Source organism: Vigna angularis, chromosome 2 (genome assembly GCF_016808095.1).
Source record: "Vigna angularis cultivar LongXiaoDou No.4 chromosome 2, ASM1680809v1, whole genome shotgun sequence".
Lineage (NCBI taxonomy): Eukaryota > Viridiplantae > Streptophyta > Magnoliopsida > Fabales > Fabaceae > Vigna > Vigna angularis.
In genome coordinates, this window is record NC_068971.1 from 29045569 (window position 1) to 29064131 (window position 18563).

Genomic DNA, 18563 nt, shown 5'->3' on the forward strand with positions numbered 1-18563 from the left:
CTTTGTTTTAATTTTTCCATCATTTGCAGACCCCTACTTGAACACTGATGCGGGGACAATGTCTCCTTTCGAGCATGCGGAGGTTTTGGTCTTATATGATAGCGGAGAGGTAAGCAAATGAAAATTTTCTACAACAAGATGACAGTCATTAGATTTTTTATTTCCTTCTAAATTCAATGGAAGGTTGAGGTTGTATGTTATGTTATACTTTCCCCTGCTCTTTTCATTTTCTCATTTTACTTCATAAGTGCAAGCTAAAACTTTCTGAGTCGTAGTAAAAGAGGATATCTGCAGTTTGTTTTCCTCTGAAGTTTTAGATTGCCATTTTCATTATTTTGTTTGTTTGTGGAAGCTTGAACTTGATCTTGGGAACTACGGACGATTTTTGGACATTAAATTAACTAGCGACAATAACATCACTACTAGAAAAATGTATCAGGTGAGCCAGATGTTTCTAATTGTTTTGTTTTGGATGTTTATAGTTTGTTATTGAGAAGGAGAGAAGAGGAGATTATGGAAGAGGAGAGGTCAAGCTCGGGCAGCCTTGGGGGAGTTTGTTGAGGTGGGGTGGCTTACTCGATCTTAGTATTTGTAAATTTTTTTGAAGTTTACCCAATTCGCATTGCTGATTGGAATTTATTTATTTATTTTTTAACCTCGGTATTTTAGTTAATCAATGCTTCATGTTAGGTATGTCCCATTGACACCCACCCTTAATGAAATTGATCTCTTCTGGTACAGAAAATGAAATGATCTTGAAATCTGGTTTTTACTTATGTTTGATTTGACTTATAAGGAGTAGAAACTTGATTTGGTTTAGGCATTAACACTTGGGTCAAATATGTATTGTTTAAGCAAAACTAGTGCAGTTGTCAAGACTTATGTAGAGCCATGTTAAGGAACTGTTTGACTAGTGATCTTATTATATATATATAGTTGAAAAGAAGGTGATTGAAATTTTTAGTTACTTAAGTAAGATCTCACTTGAATCACTTTTTATTATAAATGATTTTCTTGCACACATAACAATTCATAATGTGACATTGACTATTGCTTCTGGACATCTCAGGCTATTGAAGATTTGACTAAGGCTTTAGAGTTTGAAACCAACTCAGCAGATATTTTACATGAGAGAGGTATCTTTTTCTTTGACAGTCTTTTTCATTTTACATGCGAAACAAATATATTATTCCTTTTTAATAATTATGTCCTGTCTACTGTTAATTTCAAGTTGAAGTTTGATTATAAATTATTGCTGTGATAATGTTGACTTTTATTTCTGTTGAGTAATGCTACTTTTATTTCAATCAATATTAAGATAGAACTTTTTCAATATTATATTTCTATATCCATTCAATTTTTTCCCATATTTAATTCTAAAGATTATGGGTTAGATGGAAGTTGAAAACTAAAAATTGAAAATGATTTATACTTAGCAAACAGTGGGAGAAAATAATATTCATATCCATATTTTTAGTACTATATTCTAAGGCAACCACCAAGTTTCTTCTCACTTGGTGGTGGGATCGGCTATATTTTAAAGCAACTAATTTACAATGACTTTTCTTTCATGCAGGGGATATTGAGTCCATGCCTTTTATTGAAGCACTGCTGGAACCGTATTTATGCAGTTTAATTTGTTAATTTCATGGTTTTGATGGTTTTCTTTTTTTCTTTTTTCTTTTAAAATTGAATTTCATACTTTTTGCATTTTAAGTGGTTTAAGTTCATGCAATATCCTAAACCTTTTCCTTTGAATTTATCCTAAAGTGTTTGGGTCTTCAAACTAATTCCTTTATCATTTACAGTGTTGCAGCAGAGCCTAATTTGAAGGAGTCGACTGCAAGGAAAAAAATTTATGACAGATGTGATGAAACTGTGAGTGGCAGACATCTCAAATATGCATCATCTAAAGAAAAAGAAAAAACATGTGCATAGATATTTATTTATCTTAATAGTGGCCAATGTGGAGCTTACAACAATTGTTACGTGCCTCAGGTTAGAATTCCAATGGTGGGAAAATACACAGGCCTTTCAGATGCATATCTTTCTGTTCTGAAGGTAACTTACTCCTAAATTAGTAACTGAACCCTTCTATTTTTTACATAGTAATTTCCTCCTTTTGGATTCTCTACAACTTCTTTTTTATTCAATATGCATACTGAAATATAAAGAGGTGATTACTGATCTATCTACTGCATTACTTATGTTAGTTGACCTTTTGGTTTTGGTTTTGCTTTTATGCAACCCTCTGACGATTGATTAAAATATATTGCTGCAGGATCTGAGGCATATAAAGTTTGCATGGAATATTTTAAAGGTATTCCTACTATTTAGACTAAACATATTTATTCCATTTTCAGATCTTTAATATTGATATATATGTTAAAATCTCATATAGTGATATATTATTTATTGGTTTTCTGTAATTGGACTTATTCTGCAGGGCGTTCTAGTTCCAAGAGGTTTTGGTGATGGAGTGCAAGGGAAAATTCTTGCGACTAAGTATGCTGGAGAACATAGTGTTCCATTTTTGGGCATTTGCTTGGGGATGCAAATTGTTGTCAATGAGTACAGATTTGTTCATGGGTAGACGATGTGAATCAACTAATACTGTATCATTTAACACAAGTGTATATGAATCATTTAAATATGCATAATATAAATGATGTATTAAATATTACACTATTTAATGTTTGAAATGAATTTTATTTTGTTAGTTTCATTAAATATTTGTATTTGAAGCTATATTGATTATAAATTGATGGAATAAGATGATAATACAAGTATATTATTATAATTTTCAAATGTAATAATTAATTTTTTTTTTTAAAAAAAACATATATTATAACGTACTAAACCATGTACGTTATGATACGTTGATCACATATTATAACGTACAAAAATATATACGTAATAATAGATCACATATTATAACGTACAAAAATTTCTACGTCATGTTATCTTCCACTTATTATAATGGACAAACGAAAATTTGTCATAATAAACTACGCATATTATGACGGATTTTAGAAACTACGTTATAATATGTTCAACATATTATAACGTAAATTTCTGCTACGTTATAAAATGCGCAGACTTACTATATCGCCCAGAACTATGTCTCCAGTAACTACGTTGTAAAAGGTCATTTTTGTACGTTATAAAATGTCATTTTTCCACTAGTGTTTTTTTGCAAAAGCGCATTTAGCAAGGTGTATTTCATTACAAGTTTTTGGATCATTGTTTAAGAATTTTAACATACTTTCCAAAAATATCTTTTGAGACTTTTATCTATCAAGACATGTTGAGAGTTTGTTTCCAATAAAGAATTTTAGCCATATTTATGAAAATTATAAAGGTTCTCATAATTCTTTTTGACAAAATTACAAATTTTCTAATATCCGTATACATATAAAGAGGAGAAATGAGAAGATTACACATCTATATTCATTTAACATTATAAAAATAAAATAATATAAAAAGTAAATTTTTGTACTTTTTAAAAATAGAACAAGTAAAAAATAAGGAAAAGTTATCAGAAAGATAAAACAATCATAGAAAGTGAATTTTAGTATTTTTTAAAAATAGAAAAAATGAAAAATAAAGAAAGATAATATCATGAAAAAAATTTGTTTTGGTACACACATAGAAAAGAAACAACCGGAGGTGTTGTCAATATTGTTGTTATCATAGTATACAATGCCGTATGAATGAAATTAAGAAGGTAATGACAACACTAGTTGCAACTATTCATCATGCTAGTGTTGCAACTATTCATCATGCCGGCCAATATTATTGAGAAAGCTGCAATGAGTATTAAAATATTTGTTAAGGTATGATAAACTAATCATGCCAACTACAAACAAACGGTCATCGAAGTATCAGCCACACGGACCAGTTCCATTTCTTTTGTACTGAAATTACAAACTCTATTTTATTCATAAACCATTTCATTTTTACTCCACCCTCTTCAGCAACAAAGCTGGTGATCTCGCATAAAGTCTTCCATCAACCCAAATGAAAAGACCTTCTACATGGATAGCATTTGCCACATTCCTTTTCCTCCTAAACACGACCAGTTGTGTAGAGTACGAGGTCAAGAGAACACTGATACAATTTCTGGGACAAGTCTCTGGAAAAGATGGCCAACAGAACTCCAGTTTGGTATGGAAACAAGACTCTGATCCCTGCAAGGGCACCTGGCAAGGTGTACACTGCGATGCTCAAAACATGTCCATAAAGAAGTTGCTACTTGATAACCTCAATTTCTCTGGAACACTCGATCTTGCTATGCTTTGCAACTTGCAGCCCCTGGCTGCATCTCTCACATATCTTAGCCTTGATGGCAACAAAATCAGTGGAGGGATGGCCTCTGAGGTTGGAAATTGCAAACAACTCACTCGCCTGCACCTAAGCGGAAACCAACTTGCTGGAGACCTTCCTAGTTCACTTGCTATGCTGAGCAGTTTGAAGAGATTGGACATTTCAAATAACCAGTTTTCAGGATCTTTACCAGACTTGTATAGAATCTCAGGGCTGAACATGTTCCTCGCACAGAACAATTACCTTGGAGGAACTATACCTGCTTTTGAGTTCTCTAATTTTGACCAATTCAATGTCTCCTTCAACAATTTCCGTGGCCATATTCCAAACGTGCATGGCTATTTCTCTGCTGACAGCTTTCTTGGTAATCCTGAACTATGTGGAGATCCACTGCCAAAGAATTGCTCTGATAAGCCTATGCCTTTGAGTGAGGCTCAGACATCAGAAAAATCAAAGGGTGCTTCCAAGGAGCAGATTCTTATGTACTCAGGGTATGCTGCATTGGGTGTCATCATTGTCCTTTTCGTAGTCTTAAAGCTGTGTAGAAGAAAGAAGGGAGAGAATAAAGTTGAAGCATTGAATAATATGGTAGGGGCCAGTGGAGGTGGTGGTGGTGTTGAAAAGCCGAGAAATGTTTCAAGTGAATACAAAAATGAGGTAAGCAGATCTGAGTTTTCAGTCCCTTCTGAAAGTGGGATGGTTTCACAATCACTGGTGGTTCTTTCGAGCCAAACGGCAATGGAACTGAGATTGGAGGACTTGTTGGGAGCACCTGCAGAACTTATTGGAAGAGGAAAAAATGGAAGTCTTTATAAGGTGATGCTTGACAATGGGATCATGGTAGTTGTGAAAAGGATCAAGGATTGGACTATTTCAAGCCACGATTTCAAACAAAGAATGCGAATACTGAGCCAAGCAAAGCACCCTCATGTCCTTCCACCACTTGCTTTCTATTCTTCTAAACAAGACAAGCTTTTGGTGTATGAATATCAGCAGAATGGCAGTTTATTCAAGCTCCTACATGGTAAATATCACATCTTTCTTTTACTTTTGCATATTTTTTAGTTACACTTCCTTTGATGAACAAGAAATGTCACATACAAATTTATACACTGTCCTCAAAACGGGGATCATCATAGATTGATGGATTAAATGCATTCACTCACTAGTTCACTTAATTATAAATTTTTTTTTAAAATCTAAAAGAATTATTATTATTTTTAATTCAAATTTAAATAATTTCACTCTAAAATAATATTAAACTCCAAAGATAATTCAAAATAAAAAATTAACAAGTATAATCTAAAAACAAACCGTGAATAAATAAGTTTATAATATTGATAATTTTGTGTTTATAAGATTAAAGTCTTGAATAGATAAATTTATAGTATTTTACTCTTTTGCAACATCTTTTTCTTTATTTTCATTTACAATACAATAAAATAGATGGTAATTAATAATATTGAAACACAAAATAATAAATAATTAAATTAAACTAGGTGAGTTAGTGAACTCAGTTTAGCATAGATTCAACTCAAGTAAGTTGAGTCCTAAGTGAATCGAATTAAAATTGAGTTCGTATAAAAAAATATATTTTTTAAATCTAATCCGACTCAAAATCCTAACGAAGATACCCATTTTAACCACACTAATTCATGTACTAAAATATAGCATGTGCTATTCAGGTACTACAAAGGCCTTAGACTGGACCAGCAGACTTGGGATTGCAGCAACAATTGCTGAGGCATTAGCTTTCCTGCACCAAGAGGTAGGCCATCATGGTATTGGTCATGGAAATCTGAAATCCTGCAACATTTTGCTAAACAAGAATATGGAAGCATGCATAAGTGAATGTGGCATTATGGATATGGATGATCAAAGAGGTTCAGCTTTTGGCACTAGTAGTACTGATGGTGGTGCATTAGATATGTTAAAGGGAGATGTTTATGGGTTTGGTGTGATTGTTCTTGAACTGCTTACTGGTAAGTTAGTGAAGGGAAATGGGATTGACTTAACTGATTGGGTTCAGTCAGTCGTGAGGGAAGAATGGACAGGTGAAGTCTTTGACAAGTCTCTGTTATCAGAGTATGCAAGCGAAGAGAGAATGGTGAATTTGCTTCAAGTGGCTATAAGATGTGTCAATCCTTCACCACAGGTAAGGCCAACCATGAACCAAGTTGCTCTCATGATTAACACTATCAAAGAGGAAGACGAAAAATCATTGATCTATGAAGTCTGATTTAGACTATCAAATATTTCGATAACCCTTAATACTTGTAAGCCATACTTATAAGATGAAAAAATAAAATTAGGTCCTCTGTAAATTCATTAAAATTAACTACAATAAGTTGAAATTTGTCCATCTTGAACAATGGATCGTATCATGCCGTTAACTTTGTATTTTGATTCTTTTACCTTGAAGTTTTGTGTTTTAGTCCTCGTAATAATATTTTTTTATGTTTTAACATTTACTGTTAAAGTTTTGATAAGTAGGAAACAACAACTAATACAAAAAAAAAATGAAGAATTTGGACAAATGTAAGAGAAAAATATTATTCGTATATAATGGATAATACAGATAATTGTTTTTTATATAATTAATATTAAAACAAAAAACGTGAGCATATAGAAACGAAAGGGTTATCAAAGCTTCCGTTAACTATATATATTCTGTTGGTATAAAGATATACAAGCGAACTAACCGTGTCTTTTACAAAGTGTTAGAAAAACTATTCTTCTTTGTATACACACCCCACAAAAGATTAGCGCATATTAGCGCATATTTGTAGTATTAGTCAATAAGACGCTATTATTAAGTAAGGAGGGTTTGCATTATACAGTGAAGAGAGTTTAACATGACCTTAGGATTGGATGTGTGATCTATATTTCAAGAATCCTTCGTAAAAGTCACTAAGGCCAGACTCGTAAAAAACCATTTGTAACTTGGTTTAAATCTTTTAATCTTTAACATAAATTTCTTTGTCTATAAAAATTTCTTTACAATGTTTTCAACATTTGCTTTTCAAGTAGTGTTGTCGGATTAGAACTCACAAGTCAACTTGGTCCATCATAGATTTTGACTGGATTAAGTTTGAAGAAAATATAATTTGTTTATATATGGACCAATTTTTAACCTGACCTACTTAGAACCCCCATCACCTGAGTTCAATATATAGTGAATCAGGTAGGATGACAAAAAAATTCGCACTTGTGAATATTCGCGAATAAAATTCGCAATGGGTAGTTACTATCTACGAATATTTATTACCTACGGGTAGCGGGTATTTTAATACTCACTTCTAAACAGGTCAAATGCGGATATTATACTATCTTACCCGCAAGTACCCGTTACCTACAAAATAATAATAATAATTTAATTTATAATTTTTAAAATTAAAATTTCTTTTCTTAAAGAAAGAAGGGAAAGCTTTTCAATTAAAAATTACATAACCCTAATTAAAAATCCCAATTTCCCAATTGTTTGGTTTCTCTCAAAACCTTTATTAAGAGTTATTTTCCCTAATCTATTCTCTTTTACATTTCTCGGGAACAAACCCATAAGCTTCAAACTTCTTCTCTATCTTTGTTCTCGCAGGGACAACTCAACTTCAGGAAAATTATTTGTGGCTCGCGCAAAGGAAGTGGTCTCGTGGTAGCAAAGACGGTAGTGCAACGATGGCGCGACTCCAACTTTGTTATTTTATGTGTTTAATTTGTATTTTAAAATATGTCTAATTTGTATTTTAAAATATTATATAATTTTATGAGGCTGTTACAATGTATATTAATTTTAAAGTAATAAAATTTAAAATTGATATTAAATTGATTTATAAGCATTCAAACTATTATATTTTAAAAATATAAATTTGAATTTAAAGTCTAATTCAATTATTTAGATTTTCATTCTATAAAACTTCAAACTCATGCTTTTACAAAAAGAAAAATACGAATATGAATTTAATTTTAATGTAATTATTTATGTTTTTCCAAGATTGAATATATTATGTAAATATCTTTTAGTAAAGACTCTTTATTTTTTAAACCGTAAGATTTCATGACTTGAATGTAACTTTAGATTGAGAAGAGTCATGTTTCCAATTTCGCACCTTCAAACTAAAATATTCTAAGTTCACATCTCTTCGAGATCAAGAGTACGTATGCTTACCAAAAGACACTCTGATGTTTAAGTTAACCAAATAATAATAGTAAATGTCGTAATAATAAGTACCCAAAAAAATGCCCAAATGATTATGCTATTTATAATATAAGTTAGGCTTAATAGTACTGATGGTCCCTATTTTTGTCAGGTTTGTTCGAAATGGTTCTAGTTTTTTTTTTTCTGTTTAATATTGTCCTAAAGAATGTAATTTATGTTCAATTTAGTCCTTTTTGTAGATGACGTTTAAATCGTTAACGGCCAACTGTCCAGCTGTGCAATACCCAAATGAGGTGACATTTAACTGCCCACGTGGAGTTGCCACGTGTCCTAATCGAGGAGGTCATTCGCTGTTGTGATGATGGAAGCGCGCTAGTGGTGGTCATGATTCTTGTCCTCTCTTGCGGCGATGTTGGCTCAATGAAGAAGAAGATGAAGACGTTGTAGCCTTGCCCTTGTGATGGATGTTGGTGGTCTTGCACTAGGTAGATGTGCAATATTAGGATTCTGTGGGTTTCTAATTTGGGAATTTTTGGGCTGATTGTGTTTCGTTGCAGGTTGATGAAAGCACGAGGGAGAAGCAAGTTCACAAATATGGTGGTTCTTAGGCGCGATAGGGTTGAGGGTTTCGAACTGCTAGGTTGCGTTAATGGAGAAGGACAAACTCGCAAAGACATCGCAAATCCCAGCAGTGTTGTTTCTGGATTTTTGTGGGTTTTCTGGATTGGATTTGATGTAGGTTTCCAGTGCAGTTGATGAAGGTGGAAGTGCGCTTCATGGCGGCTGACGCGAGGTTGATGGTGGAAGGAGAGGATATGGCACAACGACATGGTGCTGGCGGCGGGGCTATGGTGGCAGCGCGAGCTGGGAAGAAGAAGATGGTGAAGGCGCGCGATGAAGGTGGTGGCGCATGGATGTGGTCGTAGCGGCGTCCTAGTGATGGTCTTTTGGGTTGCGTTTGAAGGTCTTTGGTGATTGCGATGGCGGCCTGAGAGTTTAGGTGTGACGACGCTAGGGTTAGGTAGCTATAGAGAAATTACGGTTTCAGTTTCTGTTTAGGCTGAAGGTTGAAGAAGATGGTGACGTGACAACTTCTAAATGCCATTTCATTTGGATTTTGCACAGCTGAACAATGGACCGTCAACGATTTAAACGTTGTTTGCAAAAAGGACTAAATTAAACATAAATTACATTCTTTAAGACAACATTGAACAGAAAAAAAAACTAAAACCATTAAGAACAAACCTGACAAAAATAGGGACCATCAGTGCTATTAAGCCGATAATTTATTAGATTTGCTACTCTTATTTGGATGACTTAAGCTTGGATCCCGTGATCTATTTACTTTATTTAAATAAGTTGTTTTATCATATTTTACTAAGTTCTATAATAATTAGTATGTCATTAACTCTAATAACCCGATAAGTGATCAGTTAGATCGCTAAACATGTTTAAGTTCAATTATTTAAAATATAATCAGTTGTGTTTTTGAGTTATACCGTCCTAAGATAAAATCAATATTAATGTAATCGAAAAACACTCGGTAATATAAAATACAATTTGAATTGAATTTTTAAAATGGTAATTCGTGTTGAAGGAATGCATCTTTTTCTTAAGCAATTCGATCATAACTAATAACTATATCACTATAAAATAGATAAAAAGAAATACAATAAATTATACTATCATTACAATTTTTTTTTCCATATAAGATATGGTTCTACTTTAAGGAAAAATAATTATCATTAGTTATATTAATATTTTACAATCATAACATAAGAATATTTTTATATAGAATCACAGCGAAACAACATAAATTTATTTTTTATTTTTATCTGGATAAATATATTTGATGATTTTATTTTACCTTTTAGAAAAAAATGCTTCACAATTTACAATTAAATGAACTTTTTATTTAATAATACATTTTAACTATTTATTTTAAAGTTATAATATATTTTAACTATTGACCTGGTGGTTCGTCGACCAAAATGATCAGTCAGCCTAGATAGAGTTGTTCGATTCACGAGGTTGGGAGGACCATACAGTACAATATATATATATATATATATATATATATATATATATATATATATATATATATATATATATATATATTCAAATATATATTTTGAGATTATTTTATTTTTTTATTATAATATATTCTTTCTTATAGCAAGACACACGTCCCGTTCCCAGATTTTTAGTTCAATTTAATTACTTAGATATATACTTCTTCTAATATGTCCTTGACCTTTCACATAATTTAGAAACACCTACTTTTCATAATTAATAATTTCTCTTAATTTTAATTAAATTAAAAAATATATGAATGAAATTGACCGATACTTGCCGCTTATTTAAGATTTCATAAATCCCTGTGAAGTTAACCTGTCAACTCATTCTATCAATACAAAATATTCAATAGTCGGCAACAAATGGTGCATACAATACTGCGGCAACTGAAACCCACGCGCGAATTGTGGCGGTGAAATTGAAATTTGAGCATCTGTTTTTGTCATCATTTAACCTCACTTTGGAAACTATCGCCTCTTTCTCTCTTCGGTCACTTTGTTGTTCTAACCCACAAACACGACAAGGACGAGACAGTGTTTGAGCCAAGAGAAAGGTGTTTCACACTTCACTTTACTCTTCTCTCAGCACTCTTTGACTTGAGCAGCTAAAAAAAGTCTGCACCCTAGGGTTCCTTCACCTACCTGAAAGCCTCAAGATAAATCACAGTTTCAATGCCCTTTTCAAACAATGTGCACCTCAGAAAATAGTTGGTGAGTCAAGTTTCAGATATATTGTGCTTCTTATGTTTTTTTTTTTCGAAAACAAGACACAACACATGTTAGTTTTTGTTTACCCGTTGTTGTTGGTCCATCGCTGGTTTTACCTTTCGTTTAAAATGATTACCCAATTCGATAAATAAATAATATGTAGTTGGTACTTGGTTGTGCTCACTGCTCAATTCATCGTTGCTTCATTTTTCCACAACCATCTACCACTTCTCTGTGTGCATTTATTTATCTGAGTTGCCAGTGTTCACTTTCTATGTTATGTGTAGTTTGGAAATGTTACTAGGATTATGTTGTGTGTGGATGAGTTTGAGTTTGGGTTAGGCAAGAGCATGCTTTATGGGTCCACGTTTATGACTTTTGGGATTTTAAAGAGAAAGCATGAATGGTAAGTGGTCCTTTGACCATACCCATTTGAAGATGGCTTGGATTCAGCATCAAATCCAACAAAAAGATGGTTACTTGATCTATCCACCACCGGTTTTGCCTCCCCCTTCACCCCCAAGCTGGGGTGCATTTCTCAAAGAATCAATGTCTTCGTCATCACCATCATCTCCCTCACCACCCTCACCTTCATCCTCTGGTGCTAGAATTAGTCCTGCTGTGCTTTTCATCATTGTGATTCTGGCTGTTCTATTTTTCATCTCTGGCCTGCTCCACCTGCTTGTTAGATTTCTCATGAAGAACCCTTCTTCCTCAGCATCTTCTCAATCCAATAGGAACCAGGAAAGTGCAACCTCTGATGCTCTTCAAAGGCAGCTGCAACAGCTGTTCCATCTTCATGATTCTGGTCTGGACCAGGCTTTTATTGATGGACTTCCTGTTTTCCAATACAAGGAGATAAAGGGGTTGAAGGAGCCATTTGACTGTGCTGTCTGTCTCTGTGAGTTTTCTGAAAAGGATAAACTCAGGTTGCTGCCTATGTGCAGCCATGCCTTTCATATCAGCTGTATAGACACCTGGCTTTTGTCCAACTCCTCATGCCCTCTTTGCAGGGGTACCCTCCTTACTCCTGGCTTTCCCCTTGAAAATCCATTGTTTGATTTTGATGATTTGAGGGATGATAATGGGGAACATGAGTTCACAACTAGGCAGAAAACGATTGAAATTGAAGAAACTGTGGTAGAGAAGGGGGTTTTCCCTGTGAGACTTGGCAAATTCAGAAGGCTTGATGTGGAGGCAGAGGTGGCTGCTGGAGGAGAGACTAGTAGCAATAATTTGGATGCCAGAAGATGTTATTCCATGGGATCTTATCAGTACGTGCTTGGGAATTCAGACCTCAGAATAACCTTGAGCCATGACCGAGAAGGTCGTCATGCACAGTTCTTGAAAGGAAGAGAAAACTTAGAGAGACTTTCAGTTGAGGGGGATATTGAAGGAAAGAAGATTACAAGTGTGTGTAAAGGTGAGAGCTTTTCTGTTTCCAAAATCTGGCAGTGGTCACAGAAGGGAAAATTTTCAGTTTCTTCTGATACCCAGATGAGTATGCCCTCTTCTCTTATCACGGATTTGCCTTGGATGAGAGAAACAAGAAGGACATGAAAGGTATCCGTAGTATACCCCTTCTCCACCTCTTACTTGAATTCATTTGAATCCATTGATTGCAGCTTCTGCTTTTCCTCGAAATTTCTTCAAATATTTTGTGTTCTAATCTTGAAGATGTGGTTATTGATGTACTACGATTCTGTGACATGAAATGGAAGAAATTTATGTTTCTATAAAAACAGATTTTAGGAATGAACTGATACAAATGTTACTGATAACATACAAATTGTAACAATGACCCAATCATTGGAGACAGCCAAAATTTCATGAGATTCACAGATGGAAAGAAATTTATCAAGGGAGAGAAAATATTTGTCAAAACTATGTAGCACGCTTATTTTTACCCCATAAATGCATTGGGTCACTGAACCGTAGTTGTTTCGAGATTGATATATTGATAAATATCAAACATTTGATATATCGTTGGTAGGAATAGCAAACGATTATGATATGCTATTCTTAAATTTGATTCCATTTTTGTTGTGATCTTGTAAGTGATATTCGATGATACGCATTTGCAGTTACAAAAAAAATCAAAAGCCTTAATAATACTGTAGTAGAAACTATTTGATAAAACCCAATTGATTTGTTATTTTCACTCGTTAAAATAGTTTGATTGGAGGAGTCTATTCGTAAAACCTTGTAGAAAAGTAGTAGCTAAACTAAACTTTACTTTTCTATCAGTTGAAATTAGTTCATGCAAAGCTTAATTAGTAAACAAGCTTTTACGTAAATTTTAAATTTCTAATTTTTTTTAACTAACGGCAATACTGTCTTCGTTTTAATTATATTGTCTTATTTTATTAACATTCAATTTGATATTATCAAATTACTAGATAGGACGTTATACAATTGATAATCTGCAAGCAGAAACTAAGAACATGTTTACTTGATGGATAATGGTATTTTAACAATTTTTCTTAATAATTTTTTGACAATAGATGATGTGTTACTGTTTTATTGGTTTGTATATTTGAAATGGATCAATCACACACTATCACATAGGTTATTGTTAAAAAGTTGTCAAAAAAAATTGTTAAAGAGACATTTTCTTTACTTGATTACAATCATCTTAAGTAGATATACTGCAATACAAGTAAATTCAAGAGTGTAAATTCATAATAAAAGATACATAATCTTTTAAAAAGATAAACAAGTCCATAAACAAGTAAAAGGAAAAGAAATAAGTCTTTTAAAAAGATAAACTAGTCCTCCACAAATATTCAGAGAAACTAAACTGCTGCACTATCATTCCCTTCTCGAGATGGATCAACACTTATATCTTCGTTTGTTTACACTAAGATGAAAAACAATACAAAAACACAAGTATAAGAAAAGAGCAAGCTTCTATATAAAAATAACATGCATATACCGGTTAAATTTATGGAAAATGTTTTTTTAACCATTCATTTTTGCCAACGTTTTTATAACACCAAGTGATGACATTTGACATTTGATTAGTTCATTTCAAATAATATTTTCAAAAATAAAATCTTATGCAGAGGGTGTTTTGGAAACAAATTTTGTTTCGCGAGTTTTGAAATATCATTTCAAAAAGAGGTTCATCTTCTTCCTCTCAAAAACTTGAAATCTCTCTCTCATTGTTACTTGTTGTTCTCACCAACCACCATGACGTCCATTGAATATGTCTTCTCTGTTGGTTGACTTCTTCATCTCTTTCGTCTCATTTTGTTTTCGCATTTTTGTGTTGTCTTCCTCTCGCGATTTGCTTTTGCTTTCTCATCCATTGGGACCTCGAAGGTGACCTCCCTCAATGTTGTTCCACCAGCGTTGTAGCATTCTGCCTATCTACCTCTCTCGCGCTCTCATCAACGATTAAAGGTGTCTCCTTTCTCCAAGGTTTGGGCTTTGTTCAATGAGAAAAGAGAATTTTCGCAATATCGATGAATAAAATCAATCATCCATCTAAAAAAATGAAATAAATCATGTATAAACACACCCAAAATCATCCAAAAGGACACAAAAAATGACCTTGGGGAGTCAAGTTATCCCACCTGAGAAGTCACTTATTACTTTTTGTACAAATCAACAATCAATCCCTGATAATCGATTACATGGATCCTGTAAGCGATTACCAAGACATAACTTGGGCAAAAATGGTCATGAACTTCACCTACCTTGGTTCAGAAACCTATATGGGCTTTTTTCTCCACAATTGAGTGGGGAAAATTGTGTTTTGATATACTTGACACCATCAATAATGAGAAACATGAGGCATCCATGCAAACTATGGAAAAAATCACCCATAGGGACACAAAAATGACCCTAGGAGTCATGTTCTCCCAACTACGGAGTCACGTGTAACTTTTCGTACAAACCAGCAATCAGTCCCTAGTAATCGATTATGAGGTCCCTGCAATCGATTACTAGGGGAAAATTGTTGGTTTATATGAAAAGTTTCATGTGAGTCGCCAGCTGGGAGAACTTGACTCCCTAGAGTCATTTTTGTGTCTCTAGGGGTGATTTTTTCCATCTTTTTGCATGGATGACTCACGTTGCTCATCATTGATGGTGTCAAGTGCATCAAAACACAGTTTACCCTACTCAATTATGGACAAAACACATGTTGCTCATCATTGATGGTGTTAAATGTATCAAAAAAACAGTTTTCCCCACTCAATTATGGAGGAAAAAGCCCCTATAGGTGTTTGAATCAAGGTAGTTCAATTCCATTACCATTTTTGCCCAACTCATGCCCTGGTATGTCATCTAATGTTGTTACAATGCACAAATTTTAAAAGGTATTTTCAATAAATGATATATCTGTGAACTAGAGGGAAAGATACACGTATAAAATAATATGCTGTCAACTTTGACCTTTATTGACTATTTTAATCATAAATTTTCCCATAGACCTCCAAATGATGTAATTGTTTTTGTATTAGAAAATAGACTCAAAAATATTTTCAATGACTACTAATTTGTAATTTTTGGACATTTGAGTAGGTATAATTAATTTCTTAAAGTTAACGTGTTATATATTCCTATCAACTCTGACCTTTGATGGTTGTTTTGCTAATAACTTTTTCCACTAAACTCCAAATGAGTTTATTCTTGTTTTTTTCGAATCTAGTCTCAAAGAACTTTCAAATGACTACTAATTCATAATTTTTAGACCACTGTACTAGATGTAGTTAATTTTCCAAAAACAACGTTTTTCTAAATGAGTTTATTTTCAAGTTATTGTTTCATGTTTCTTATTTTAGATGGGTGTGTGAGTTTAATGCACCAATGAACATGTTATGCCATTGAATTATTGAGAAAAAAAGGTAATTTAGGTGTTTTCATATAAGTTAGATGAGGTCCATGAACATTGTTGGCCATTTTCTTCCCTGGTAATCGATTATAGGGGTCCTGTAATCGATTACCAAAGGTGATGGAAAATCATCAAGAAATCACATTGGACCTCTTACTAGAGCAATGGCTAGGAAGATTCAAGAAGAAGAAGGATCATCTAACATTTTACTTCTATGGAAGGTTACTTATAAAAATCCTTCTTCTCTTAACTAAAGCACTTATATTTTGTTTTGTAGGAATTAATAAATCTTGGAGACTATGATTGAGCCATCCAAGAAGAACCAAGCAAAGGAGCCAAAAAGCAAAGGAGGTGCTTACGGCATGCACCAGCATTTTCCACGTGAATTGGCTGATGTGGAAGGAAGCACACACCTTGCTGGATGAGCTGGAAAGAGGCATGGACTTTGCTTGATCAAAATAAATCTGAATCATTTGAATTTAGGAGGGAATTAGAATTAGAAATTAGGCTCCTCTTCACCTATAAATAAGAGGGCCTTTTCCTTGTATTGATTCACTTTTGAGCTTAATGATATGCTGCAGAATTGGTTTTCCAGCTTTTGTGCTCTTAAGTCACCTTTGAATTACTACTTCTTCTCCTTTCCTCAAGCTTCCTTCCTCTGTAGGAAGGCCCTCTGAGCTGTGAGGCTTCACCCATACACCTTTCCTCCATTAAAACACCTCAAACACTGCATCATTTCATCCATCCGCTGCACCATTATTCAGTACTGGTTTCCTCTGGTCTGGAACCTCTTCCTACTCGTTTCCAGCTGGGAATTGGTTTCCATCAAAAGGATTGGAGGGCATTTGTTCAAAAAGTTCAACATGACTCTTCAACTAGAAGAACATGACTCTTCAACATGGTTTTACTTTTGTTCTTGTGAATTTTTCCAATTTTTGAGATGGGTGAGTGAGTTTAATTGTCATAGGTGGTGTTTAGTGCACCAACGAAAACGTTAGACTATTGAATTGTTGAGAAAAAAGGTCATTTAGGTGCTTTCATGTAAGTTATATGAGGTCCATGAGCCTTGCTGGCCTTTTTCTACCCTGGCAATCGATTACAAGGGTCTTATAATCAATTACCAGAGGCTTGGGAGGTATTTGTACAAAAAGTTCAATGTCACTCTCCAATTGGGAGAACTGGACTCCCCAACATGGTTTTGCCTGTGTTCTTTGTAATTTTTTCCAAATTTTTATATGGGTGAGGGATTTTAATGTTCATGGGTTGTCAAATCAATTAACATTCCATGTTGAGAATATAGGTTGGTTCAATCTATGAATATTAACATTGCAAGAAGATGTTGTGAATTGGAAATGTTTAATACAATCCATTACAATAATCGTTAAAAGTATTAACATTGGTTCATTCCATGATGACAACGTAGACATTCCATAATTTTATCAAGTAAACACTCCCCTACTCCTGAGTCAATCTTCCATTCAAAGCAGCAACAAACTTAGTTTTGAAAGAATGTCACACACACAACTACATGAAAAATAAATCAATAAGGAAATTTTTACAATTGAGGTGGTAGTGCTACCTCGTAAGCTACTACCCTAATAATTTTGAGAATCTCATAAGGTCTGAGAAATTTTGGTGACAACTTCCTTCAAGCTACTAGCCCTTCTAACTATCGTTGGTGTAACTTGTAGAAACAAATATCTCCTCCCTCGAACTCCAAGGATTTCCTCCTCTGATCTACATAAGACTTTTGTCTACTCTGAGTTGCTCGTAGTTGTTCCTGTATTACTTTTACTTTCTCTATTATTTGTCGTAACAACTCAAGACCCATAGTTTTTACTTCGCCATCTTGGTACCAGCACAATGTTCTATATCTCCTCCCATATAAGGTTTCATATGGTACTATTCCAATACTAGAATGATAGCTATTGTTGTACATGAATTCTACATTCTCCTAAGGGTATATATAAGCTACCTAACTAGTCTAAAGATCAAAACTAAAGCTATACGTGAGGTAACTTACATTAAAAGTAACTAAAAGGAGAATAAACTTATTTATTCTTCTTTCTTTTAAGTCCAAAATATGGGAAGTCCCACATTGCTTGCACCTTAAAGAAAAGAAGAATACATAAACTTCTTTACAATCGAACTAAGAGAAAGAAACTAGAAAGCCAAAATACAAGCCTACGAAAACCTATGTTACTAAAGGCTAAAATACATGCCATGAAATATATGCTATGTCTTTTTATGCTTTTTGTCACTCTTTTAATCCCTTCATCCTTGTCCTATCTGTGATCACATCATCCCCCCCTCCCCAAGGTTGGAGAGGATTCAACCTCAGATCTTGAAAAACCTGTAACAAAGAGAGATTAATGTCTTATTGAGAAAGCATGCCATTATCAAATGGCTTTATTTCTTTTGTAATCCAAAGGAACTCCTCCTGGATCAAATGTCAATC

General features: G+C 33.7%; 2 protein-coding genes and 1 long non-coding RNA gene across 6 annotated transcripts; all 3 read left to right on the forward strand.

Moving 5' to 3' along the window:
- The first annotated feature begins 416 nt into the window (after positions 1-416).
- LOC128195596 (uncharacterized) lies at positions 417-2071 on the forward strand. Of its 4 annotated transcripts, none has more exons than XR_008247265.1 (5): positions 417-562; positions 1070-1136; positions 1577-1660; positions 1809-1878; positions 1999-2071. It is a non-coding gene; the product is annotated as an uncharacterized LOC128195596 (long non-coding RNA). The 4 variants fall into 4 exon arrangements; XR_008247264.1 differs by having other exon boundaries at positions 1577-1651; XR_008247266.1 differs by having other exon boundaries at positions 1577-1651; positions 1959-2044.
- Positions 2072-4505: 2434 nt separating this feature from the next.
- Positions 4506-6663, forward strand: LOC108327470 (probable inactive receptor kinase At2g26730). The gene is made up of 2 exons (XM_017561166.2): positions 4506-5350; positions 6012-6663. Exons 1-2 carry the CDS (start codon positions 4546-4548, stop codon positions 6563-6565), a joined length of 1359 nt encoding a protein of 452 aa, XP_017416655.2. The 5' UTR covers positions 4506-4545; the 3' UTR covers positions 6566-6663.
- A 4327-nt stretch (positions 6664-10990) lies between these two features.
- Positions 10991-13106, forward strand: LOC108327777 (RING-H2 finger protein ATL46). The gene is made up of 2 exons (XM_052873384.1): positions 10991-11268; positions 11553-13106. The coding sequence occupies exon 2, from the start codon at positions 11665-11667 to the stop codon at positions 12823-12825; it is 1161 nt and encodes a 386-aa protein (XP_052729344.1). The 5' UTR covers positions 10991-11268; positions 11553-11664; the 3' UTR covers positions 12826-13106.
- Positions 13107-18563: the final 5457 nt, after the last annotated feature.

What these genes read in the sequence shown, in the direction of transcription:
- LOC108327470 (XM_017561166.2), top strand. Translation starts at nt 4,546, where the DNA reads ATGTTCCTCGCACAGAACAATTACCTTGGAGGAACTATACCTGCTTTT. An exon ending in TTTATTCAAGCTCCTACATG is followed by an intron (nt 5,351 to 6,011) that starts GTAAATATCACA and finishes TGTGCTATTCAG; the next exon opens with GTACTACAAAGGCCTTAGAC.
- LOC108327777 (XM_052873384.1), top strand. Translation starts at nt 11,665, where the DNA reads ATGAATGGTAAGTGGTCCTTTGACCATACCCATTTGAAGATGGCTTGG.